Genomic DNA, 12,075 nt, shown 5'->3' on the forward strand with positions numbered 1-12,075 from the left:
CTACCCCTAACTCGAATACTGTTTGTGTCATGAGAGCATTTTGGCAGTAGAGGGAGCTATGAGACGCTGAAGACCACAAAAATATAGGCTAAGAGAGGATTCAGTTATAAAAATAACTGAAGGAAAAAATGTTTTTCTTTTGTATTCGTTTATGGCCAGCAAAAAGACAGTCAAGGAAAGCCAAGAAAACAGGGGAGTAAATTTTGCAAGGTATTTTTCAAACCCATTAAAATCATCATATAAATGTACCCATTCAGAAATGATATTTGAAATGGGACCCGTAACAGCATGTGAATAACCACACGGCAGAATATTATCTAGCTGTTTACCATCATGAGGGAATTCTGTGATGAAGTGCTGTGAGACTTTACAGATATGGCTGCATTCATATTTTGGGTTAGATCTCAGGCCCGACCTCAGGCCCACATGGTATTGTGACCTTTTAGCAAAGCCTTACGTGAATCAGTCTTTTTCTAACTATGGCAGTAGAAGCTTGGGTGCAAGAAGCTCAGAAGCCAAAAAAAGAGCTCGGGGCATATTTGCTGAAGGACAAGAGTGCCGGCAGCACGCAGGTTTGTTCTGCTGATGTGTCAGAAAGGGTCCAGGACTGGGAAGCAGGCTGCCCTGTAGACGTGGGGACAGGACTAGATGACCACCAAGAGGCATAGTTAGAGGGACACAGCAGATCTTAACTGGTGCTGACCCTTGAGAGGCAGTTTTACTGCAACCCTTAGGAAATAGCGCAACTCAAGGGAGGTGAGGCTGGGTTGAAAATAGCACTTACAGGCTGGACAACATGAGCAGAACATGGTGCATATTTGTCACCCATCAGAAACACCAGTGTTTGAAGTCAACGTAGTCTGAAATCATCCTTTATCTTGTTTCAGTATTTTTATTCATGTCCTGAAAGAAACTCACCCAGAGCCTGCTAATACTCTTCCTGATGCAGAATGATTTGAACCCCTAATAAATTGGAACAACTCAAAATCTGCATGTTTAAAAGCACGGTCATCCTTTTAGAAACAAACACAATGAAATTACTTTATGTGAGATACCTGTGTATCATCCGTATGTGCTTTATATTATTCCTATTGATATGAGCAAGGTATCAATGGGGTATCATTTAAGTCCTCCACGTGACCATATTTTATGTTTATTCCGTATTTATATTTGCACAGAATAGTCTTAGAGACTTGGGTGTTGTCAGGGTTCTTTTAGGGTTTGCCATCCTAATTACACAATATTCAATACAGAGAAACTGTTTATCAATATAAATATTATGGTAAAGAAACTAAGTTGCCATTTGAGAACAAGTGCAAAAAATTATTTAAGTCAATAGAAAATAGTTTCTGCAGCCTTTTACAGTATGGCACTCAGGTAGGACTTGGTACAAATAACAGTTTAGCATTTGTATCAAATTGTAATTGGATTTTGTTTATTCAAGGCAAAACAGTAAACATAAGGAACTAGCCGGTGTTTTCAACAGGGCTAAGTAATTGCAGCTTAGGAGGTGCTGTGAGGGGATAAAAGAAAAAAAAAGCAGAGGATGTGTAGAAAAATGGTCTTTTTTTTCTTTTTTTTTTGATTCTGGTGCTGTTCTGGGTGAAGTACTTAGCCCCTTTTGAAGAATCTCTTGGCTTCAACTCCTTCATATACGTAGGTCTGTTAAGGAAATTAAGAAGAAAAATCAGTGGCTGCTATTACAAAGTTTCACTTCACAGATGCTATTGAGAGATAGTCAATAGGGATTTAATTAATTGTGACTGGTGGCCGTGTGTGGCCTACCAGCCCTTGTGCAGGCTCTGAGGAAAGGAACATAAGGAAAACAGCCTGTTGTCAATAGGAATAAATACTCTATGCAAACATTTGGACCACCACGGGACAGCTTTTGGGGGCTTCAGAAAAAACCCAAAGTGTTGAAGTGCCGTATTCCCAATACCACTACGTAACAAGTTTCATCTATGTGACTGCTTTTATTAGAAGTGTGAAGAAGCACTGAAGGGTTGGACTGTATGTTTTTGATATCTCGGATCTCACGCCTGTCCATAAGGTTGGTTCTTTTAATTTATTCTTTTAAGAAGCTTGTGACCTGCTAGCGGAGAGGATCTTAAAGCATTACAGTTCAGTTTCTGGCTTTACTGCGGAGCTGTGAAACGTTTCCCTTTTGTCTCAAACTTACTCCTCTGTGCCATCATCCCCTGCCCCAACCCCAAACGTTGTTTTAAAAGGGCATTTATCAGCCATTGACAGCATTACCCTGTAGTAAGCTCCTGTGGTACGGCTTTTACAGGGCAGACACTTGGAAAAGGGCCTTCAGTCAGAACACATCTATATAGTGTATATATCTATCTACATATATCTCTCTTCTGTATACAGCTTGTATTCACAGGCTTCAGAAAGCATTGGTAAGATACAGTTCACATGGGTAGAAAAACATAAAAATCACAGATTGTGAGTTTTATTTTAAAGTTTTAAATTTTGATACATTACTTGAGAATTTTAACTAAAGATAAATGAGGTTATTTGGCTTGAAGAAAATATTTCCTACTTTCAGAACAGCTTTTAAAATTTTTTCAGTTCGTTATATTGTAAAGTTGTATGTAAGTGACTGCTTAACTCACCTGAACAAGTTCATCACCTACGATTTCTCTGTATGCTGCGAGTGCTTTTCCATTATCTTTTCTAGTAAATGATCCTACAAGTTTATTTCCTTCCATGTTCCAAGAACCCTATAATGGGAAAAAAGACCCAAATATTTTGCAATTGATATGACACTGATTTGATTTAAAGACTGCAGGAATGCTTAAAAGTGAGAAGAGATTAAAACAGTGTAATAATGCTTTTTTGGACATTGATGGAAAGGCTGTAAAAATGAAATTTTAATAAAACCACTAGTTTATTTAATTGCATAATAGTCAAGGTAGATTTTTTTAGTGCTCAGTACACCTTATTTTAATTAATTGTATCAACAGAAAAAAAGTAATTTCTTATAAATACCCCCACTCTGCACTAGGTGGTGTACTTGAGTATTATAAGAAGTAAAATTGCAATCACCTGGATTTCATCGTGTGAAAATTGCTACATACTCTGCTTTTTGGGCACTCTATGGAACCCTGAGTTTCACGGTACAGTGTTGAACCATTAACAGTTAAGACTACCTTGTGTTTTTGTATATAAGCTGCAAGCATTCCTGAACAGTCACACTTTAAAATTAAAATTTCAATTAAAAACTAGGAAGACAAATCATTCATCTTGAAACTGTACTTCACAAAGTTATTATCATATAATAAATATATAATTATATAGAAAGTCTCTTACACTAAGTTCAGTCCCATCAGCCAGACTGTACTCAAAATTGACTCCCAGAGTGAATTCAATATCTATGGTACGGAAATTGCTTGATTCTTTGACAGTAAATTTGTTTCCATCTTGTTGAATGGTGATCTTCAGATTATCATGGGCTCCTAACTTTCTTTTCATCACGTTAACACCTAGAAAAATCAATTAACATCAATCAGAAAAAAAACCACTACAGCATCAAATTTGTCTCTTTTTAGTGACTTTCATGTGGTCAAGTGAGTTTATTCCAGCATTCTGACCCGAATTTTTATTCTTCTTCACTTTTTATTGAGGCCATATTCACCAGTACAGATATAATACAAACCACTATCTGGCTGGAATGGTTATGTTCATATCCATACAATGCACAGTTTGTACAAATTTAAAGTAAGTATCAGGGTGTTAAAATGACTTGAATCATGTGTTTCTATAAAATTGAAGAATGATTATTTCCTCCCTGTGTAATTTTTAAACTAGTTTCATGTTATCAAAATAATATTCCTCCTACAGAATTCTGCTTAAAGATTATCATTCAAATTCTCTGAGCCTTTTCCTCAAATGTAGACTTAGAGATTCTTTCCTCTGCTGAAATAAATCTGCCGGAGTTAGTTAAGTTGCTTGAGATTAACATAATGCAATTAAAATCAGAACATTTCTCAGTATCTTCCCCCCACCCTGTCATGGAATCTTTTGAAAATAAACACAGTACACTATGCAAGGGCAGAGCAGCAAACAGCAAAAGGACAGGCTAGCCAGAAGGTAGTTCACAGACAGCTCGAGCTTGTATTCAGCCATAGTGGTATTATTCTTGTAGAAGGCATTGGAAAAGTAAGACTTACCCATCGCCTCCATGAACTTTTCATAGTTTTCATTTCTGTCTGCTTTCCAAGTACCATTAAATGCCATGTTTCTGTCTGTAGGAGGACTGTTCTGAAGTAACAGATCTTTGCAAAGAGAATTTATGTAGTGGCTTATCTTGAAAGCAATTTACAGGATGATGTGGCTGACTAAAGCTCAACTGATGCACTGATCTTTTCAAGGAGAACTTTACTGTTGTTTAATCAAATTTCCAATTGTGACCACACTGCTTGCTGAATCTCTCCCTTATTGCCCCCAAATCATGACAGTATCTTTATTGCTCGTCTTAAAGAATAGCTAATCCGTTCATTTTATTCACCATATTTGAGTTGCAGTAAAAATCAGCTATCTAGTGAAAGCAGTAATTAGACTAAGAAAATGTCCAGAGATTTTCTCTCTCTGTTGTATCTTCGTGCTAGTGGGAGAGTCTTCATGCAACTGGAGGAAATATATTTACCCAACAAGCCAAACACAAATCTCTACTTTGTCTGTTATAATTTGGTAGAGATCTGTTCTGCTCAACATAATCAGCATGGGGCTTGAGTTGTAAAAAATCAGCTATCTAGTGAAAGCAGTAATTAGACTAAGAAAATGTCCAGAGATTTTCTCTCTCTGTTGTATCTTCGTGCTAGTGGGAGAGTCTTCATGCAACTGGAGGAAATATATTTACCCAACAAGCCAAACACAAATCTCTACTTTGTCTGTTATAATTTGGTAGAGATCTGTTCTGCTCAACATAATCAGCATGGGGCAAAGGATTTCCTGAATGTCTGCAGGTTGTTTCAGAAAACTATCTACTTGCTTCTTGTCTAGTGCTGAGCTATGAAAATTGGGATGATATTCTGTATTCATGTGCTCACTCTTTAATATATAGTTGAAATTCTGAGCACTTTTTACAAATTTTCTTCATTATAACACATTCAGTGAATGCTATGTGCATCTAACCCATTCCTACAACAGAAAAAGATGTGCAGCTGAGTGAATTTACCTGCTGTGGTTGATTTCCATAGGTCCCAGATTTTGTCTGTTCAAGGATAATGCAGAACATGAGTCTTCCCTGACTTAGCTGCTTCTTCCCTCACTCCCCTTCCCTTCTAATTGGTGCTACTTGAAACTGAGCAAAACTATTGACCCTGCTTTTGTGTCTACCAAGTTTAGGGTTATAATTATTCTGTTCGCATGGATGGCATCAGCTTTGCTGTCTGTTAGCTTCAAAATGTAAATGTAAATCCTGAACGCCAAATTGGATTTTGCTTAGCACACGTGATGGGTTGTGCTTTACTTACCAAATTTTAACAGTGTCTCATGTTATCATAATTGTACATCTATGGATTGCAGCCTGGAACAAGAGGTTTTACTGAAGTGTAACTATAAATTTAGAACTTTGCTAGCGATACCAGAATAGTGTGGCTTTTCACTCCAGTCAGCTTCATTTTGAAATCAATAGTAATCTGGCTAACAGACTGGAGAGGAAAAATAGCTCAACAACTATTTCTCACTTGATGAAGAGAAAAGAAAAAAGAGTGTAGGTTCATATTGTTGCAAGTGATGTAGGGAAAGGTGCCATACTTGCAGCCGAAACAGGGTGCTAGAAGCTGACCATGCATTATAGTTAAAATTAACTTTTCTGGACCCTTTGGTCTTTTGAAAGATGGGATTTAGTGCAAGCTAGTCTGTTGTAGTTGTGGACACCTCATCTTCCAACTATAGCTATTCCAGTTCAAGAAGACTCTTCCAGCAGTAATTTGCAGAGGTTATCTCAGATCTGCCAACAGAGCTCCTTTTATGAGTGTTTCCTAATTCATGTCATTTGAAGTGAGCCACCTCCTCTTACACAGCAGATGTTTCAAAGCTGGGGGTTTTGCCTAAACTGTGTGGGGAAGAGAGGGGAATATGAAGAATCTCATTTGCCAAATGAATGGTTGCTGTGAGCGTGCAGTACCCCCAGCATGGTACTCCAACGCTGAACATGTTGGAGCACTAACCTGGTGAGCCAGCGCAGCAACAGCTGGGAGAGAGCAGGAACCCACAGCCATGTCCCTGTTCTGTGTGGGAAGGTTCACCTGCAGATGACAAGGATTGGGGTTGTGGACACATGTCCTCTTCAGGCTGCAGCTTGTCCTCTTGTCTTCTACTGTTCCAGCTGCTGTCATTCGCCTTCCTCAAAACCATGGTCTTCCATCTTAGAAATGCCTTCCTTTCTTTCTCTAAGGCTAGGAAGAAGCAGAGCCTGCCACTCTTCCTGTGCTAGCTACCTGTTCTTTCCTCTTCCTACCTCTTATATTCCTGTCTTGCAGGGTAAAGAAGCCTGCCAGATGGAAAGCATTCAGGCTGTTTACTCTTAATGGTGGTGAGGGAAGTACCTCACAATATCTATTTAACACCACCATTTAGGTCTCATTATGTAGTTTTTACATGCAGTTTCTTCCCACATTTTCATGCAGTTTTTTATCACCTTGACTTGCATAAAAGTTCTAAAATAAAATTTGCAAAGAAGTAGGCATAATTTTGGTAGAAAAAAATCCTGCCTCTATATAAACATTAGAATTCCAGAATTAACATCTTTTGTGAAGGACAAAATTGAAATACTGCATCTCACTTTGAACTGGAGCATTGTCAGGTACAGGCAAGACATTTGACTTAGGGAAATATATACATGCTAGCCCCTGTAATTGGAACTCGGTAAAAATCAGCCAACTATAAAATGGAAGATGAGTAGTTGTGTTAGTATGGTGCTGAATCCAAACTCAGTGCCTCAGAAAGTGTCATAGCCCATGCCCAGTGCTGTGCTAATCATGGATGCCCATCTTACCCTTCAGCCAGCTCAGAAAATGGGCAAAATGAGTTTCTGTTAGAGTCAGATTATCTCTTTTTATTGTGTTGGAGTGTATCTTGACCTTTGTAGTTATCATTATCAATCTATATTATTTATTTAGTATATATACATAAAAAAAAATACCTGGTGTCTGGTTATAGTTCATCCAATTTATTGTTGTGTAACAAAATTATTAACTCTTTACAGTCTCCTGCAGAGCGGTTCTTTCTGACAAACCACTTCTGTTGTATCCAGTAGAAAATTGAGGCCTGAAATAATGTGAATTATTCACATTATTTCAGGCATATATGAAATCTAACAAATAGGAATGACCTTTTATTTTGAGCATTTCAAGAAAGCTTTTCTACTTTTTAGGTGGGTTCTGCGTTCCCTCCAAGAACCTGCTGATTAATTTTATTTAAGAAATGCTAAGGTATCTGAAGTAGTGTTTATATATTTAAACAAAACTAATGTTACCGATTACTTTGCTCATTTGAATGCAGTCTATCCTCTGAAAAAAAACCTCAGAGTAGTGACATTCTGCAGGTTAAGTATGAATTTCTACATCAAACTTACTTCAGCAGTTTTTCTGAACCTTAAAAAAGGGGTCTTCTGGAGCGAGTCCTTAACTAACAGGAAGATCTCTCAGATGTGCTTTTCCAGTCAGTTATCTCACAACTTGCCTTTCCCCCCTTGTGATTCTTTGGTCTCCCTCAGAAGGGAGGCTAACCAGCCAACTCCAAACCTTTTCATCATGGGAGCAGTGAGTAGCTGGGTCCTGAATTTCACATCAGAGCTTGTTGCTCCATTTCTGTCCCATTTTTCCCTTCCTTAACATTTCTTTTCACTGGGCATGAATCCTTAGGATACTGTTCAGATCAGCCCCACAGATCTGTCAGTTAAGTAAGAATCTCCACAGGTGGTCAATATTTAAGAGTTTCATGGTGTCTCTATGTTGGTGTAGCACTGACAGCATAAAGAACTGTTCTTCTCTGAGGTCTGATGGAATGTGAGTGCTAGAACAAGCAGCCGTCTTTTTAATCTCGCACAATTTACATGAGTTACTTAGGACTATTAACGCACTAAAATCTGACTTCAGTTTTCTTACATGTTCTAGAATCATACGATACACACTTTATTCAGAGTTCTTTTGAGTTCCTATAAAAGATGGGTTTCCTTCTAAAATTATAAGTAAAATTGTTTTTATAATTTTTTTTTTTAATGTTGGAATATTCCACAGCCTTTTTCCTTCTTCTGTCTGCCTCTTCCTTGTGTGGTTTTCAAAATCACAATTGTTGCTTAGATGGTGCATTGAAAAACTTGGGGTTTAGTATTACTGGTTGCATGAAAGTCATGAAAGCTAAGGGTGTGTATTCGTGGCTTCGTGGCTTTCTTCAACATGCCAGCTTCAGAACACTGAAAATGGACAAACTTACTAACTTTCAAGTTTGCTCTTTAAATGAGGTGGATGGAAATAAATTATTAACTTATATGGTCATGCCAATCTCATCATGCCAGTCTGTGATAATCATACCAAGCTGTATTATGATAGTAACTGACAATGAGGTTCCAAAGATCAGGGTGACAAAAATGCTTTTGCAATGGGTTATATTCATCTATCCTATTTATTGTTTTGTGGCTTGTCTTCAAGTTGTTCTGCCTAAAATTAGCTAGGACAGTAGAACTCAGCTTTACCATGGAGTGATAATGGCTTGGTGCCAGCATAAACATAATATACTTATGTAAATATTATTATATATAATATTACATATTAAGAAGGAGATGAATCCCTGTTAAAAACATGCAGATTAACTGGTTCTGTCAGTAGTTGTGAACAGATTTGGCAGTGTTTATGCATGTTTTCTACTACATGATTCTTCTGTATGTCTTGGGATGGATTGCAAAGATGGTTGGGCACTTAAATCAGTTAAGTGCCCCTGGATCCCTTATTGTGAAGTTTTGCTAAGCATTTAAACAACAATACTCAAATTTATATCGATACAGTAAATAGATAATTCTATGCCAGTAAAGCCAACTTTAGCATAACTATGGGTGGCCTAGCAACAAGGAGCTCAATGGAGCCTAACTAATGCCATCTCTTGGATAAATAATTTCAGAGTACATATTGAAATTGCATGTTGTATTGCAGCAGGATTAGATCATACTTGAGCTCGATTTTGTCCTACTGCAGCTGCCTGTTTGCTAAGTTTCTGGTTTTATTTTGGTTCAAGGAGAATCTCCTGGATGCTCCTAATATGCAATCCGTTCAACATGAAGATTCAACATTTGAAGATTACTTAGAAATTTCCAGTGAGTATAGATCCATTTGTCTGATTAGTGGGCTGTGGATCTTAAAACTCACTCTTAAATGTCTGTATACACTCCTTTTTAATTACTATGTAATGGCTCTGATCCATAAAGTGCTGCATTTTTTTGGGAGTTGATTATTGGAGAGAACTGAAGTGCATGAGCTAATAAGCTCCAGGTTAAAAAAAATCTAGAAGCAAAATGCAAGATTTTCTTAAAGCAGTAACAACTCTGGTATTTACTTCATCCATTACTGCATGCTAAAATGAATCCTAGGATTACTTAAAATAGCAGAATCTAGCCTAGTTTCAATGAAAAGAGGGTGACAGTGAACAATTGCCAATAAAAATAAGTGTGCTTTTCCAGTACAGGTTGTATGAATCTCTGAGTATTAGTGCCATTTGTCACTTGTCATGTAGAGACTGATATGCCAGTTGACCTGTAGGGCTTTGTGTCAGGCTTATCTAAGGTATTTAAATGTATAGCTTAATACTCTTTTCCTGTATTTTTCAGGCAAATACTTAGTAGCAGGCAAATTTAGGGAAGTAGTTTCTTTTTATTCAGAGTATGAAATGTCATCAAAGGGTGGGGTTGAGTTCTAGTCCAATGAGCTAACAATGTACAGTATTGAAAGTCTGCATCAGTCTTTCCAGTTTCTCCAAAATTTGAACTGGACTTTTAGTTCATGTCAACATCGCTATTTGCTGACCGTACACTTTTGCTTTTGATTATGATATAGCTCAAACTCCACCAAAGATTATTGTGATTATCTGGATTAGTGACTTGAATCTAATCTCATCTGTAAAATAGTGAGCTTCAGAGTTGTTCTGAGCTCAGCATAATAGCAAGAGAGCACCCTATATGGTTCAGATATTTAAATATTTGTATATCCAAAAGGAAAAGATGACTTCAAGGCCAAACATTCTTTTCTTCACATCTTATGTAAAAGCAGAACAGACACCCAGATCCTGGTTCTATTTCCAGCTCAGAAACGGACTTTCTATGTGACCTTGATCAAATTCACCCCTCTACTTATCTGTAAAATGAACTTCCCTTCCATTAAAAAACCGTATATATCATCAAATAACGTGCCAGTGACTGGATTAACTACTACAAAAAAGAATTCTGAAGAAATGCCTATATGTTAATGTATCATGTATAAACTAGTGGTATGATTTAACCATGGATTTTACTCCTAGTTTTTGTTGAAGATCTTCGATGATGATAAACAAAAGAAACCCATATAAAGTATAGGTCTATTAGCCGTTATGAACCACTGGGTGGGCAATAGCAGGCTATGGCTGAATTGATTATCCCCATATTTCAGCAGGAAAGACGATTTTATCTTTACTCGATAGTACACATTCAGAACAGAAAATAGTGCAGCTGTTTGGAGAACAGTTCAGTCTCTCAGGAAGTGTAAAAATTAATTTCCATGTTAAATAAAATAAGAGCTTTGGAATAATGGGGGGAAAACATGCAGCCAGGTATTACAAGAAATTCTGAATTGTAAATTTTCACTTCAGTATTTACTGTGTTTACAACTTGTGGTATTTTTCAACTGAAATTGAAGTTCTAAAGTTCTGTATGTGCTAAGAAATGCTACTCTCCTCTGAAGGGCTGAAAAACTCAGTGGCTGTCAGATTCCATAAATTTAGATCCTAAAGCTTACTACTCTAACAAACTCACACATTTGAATTATTTCCGAAAAATCTTAAAGGGTGAGATTTCTTGGGAATGTGAAATGCATGTCAGCAATAGCTGTCACCACTGTTGCTAAAAATATGGCTGGAGGAAGGAGCTAATGTCTTTTCCATTTGTTAAAAAGGCATCGTAGTTGTGCAAGATGTGAAAGACCAAATGTAATATTCTTTTTCACCTCTTCAATAAAAATGCCCTCGTTCAAGGTTAGATTCTTTTCTGGGCTGGGTAAGAAATGTATTCCAGTACTCCTGTTGAAAACTGTGCCACTTCTCAGAAATGAATTCAAACATTCAGTAGGCCAGCGAAGACTAAGCAGGAGCATGACTAGGTTGGTGAGTGGGCTGGGAAGACTAGTCCCAACAGCAAATGGTTACCCGATACATGTATGTAGATATACATAGACAGTTGTTCAGTTGCACTCGTAAATTGCAGATGGTTCAAGCAAACAGTGCTTGTGTTTTGTGCTGAACTAAATCTGGCCCTTCATAACTTTTTGAATGAGACTGTTGTTTGTCAGGGATGTACATACTTTTTGGTTTCGCCTAGAGCTAAAAAAAGTCAAGCCAGAAGTGTTGCTGTGGAGAACCTAACAGGCAAAGAACAGAAATTGCCAAGAAGCCCGTTGGTCTAGAATTACTTCTAGGATCAGCAGTTCGCACATGATGAGGCTTTTGTTGTCAAAAATATTTTTTCACAGTTTTGTTGAAAGTCACTGGGTTGACTGTTTCCATCTCTCTTACGTGCTACCCCAGGAATTAATATTTGGGGGAAGAGGATGAGGATGGATCTGTGTAACAGTTGTATTTGCCAGTTCTACTGATCCAATAAATAAACTGGTTTCTGACAGCTCCTAGTAAGTGTAGCTGCAGTGCTCTCTAGTGGTTAGTAGCAGTGAATTTTTTTGCTGTTTTGAAATGAGAAGTACTTCACCATTGGCTCATCCCAGTAGTACTTATAAGTATCTTGATACTAATAGTGAAGTTTTTCTCTTCAGGATTTCTAGGACCTAGAGAAGTTATTATAAAATACAAATTTACAGAAGCAATGATTTG

At 37.5% G+C, this 12,075-nt stretch overlaps 1 protein-coding gene across 1 annotated transcript; it reads right to left on the reverse strand.

Annotated features, from left to right (window-relative positions):
* Positions 1-1,415: 1,415 nt before the first annotated feature.
* FABP2 (fatty acid binding protein 2) lies at positions 1,416-4,260 on the reverse strand. The gene is made up of 4 exons (XM_009289370.1): positions 4,179-4,260; positions 3,319-3,491; positions 2,622-2,729; positions 1,416-1,662 (listed from the first exon to the last, which is right to left on the reverse strand). The coding sequence occupies exons 1-4, from the start codon at positions 4,243-4,245 to the stop codon at positions 1,612-1,614; spliced, it is 399 nt and encodes a 132-aa protein (XP_009287645.1). The 5' UTR covers positions 4,246-4,260; the 3' UTR covers positions 1,416-1,611.
* Positions 4,261-12,075: the final 7,815 nt, after the last annotated feature.

Source organism: Aptenodytes forsteri, unplaced genomic scaffold (assembly GCF_000699145.1).
Source record: "Aptenodytes forsteri isolate BGI_AS27 unplaced genomic scaffold, ASM69914v1 Scaffold317, whole genome shotgun sequence".
Classification (NCBI taxonomy): domain Eukaryota; kingdom Metazoa; phylum Chordata; class Aves; order Sphenisciformes; family Spheniscidae; genus Aptenodytes; species Aptenodytes forsteri.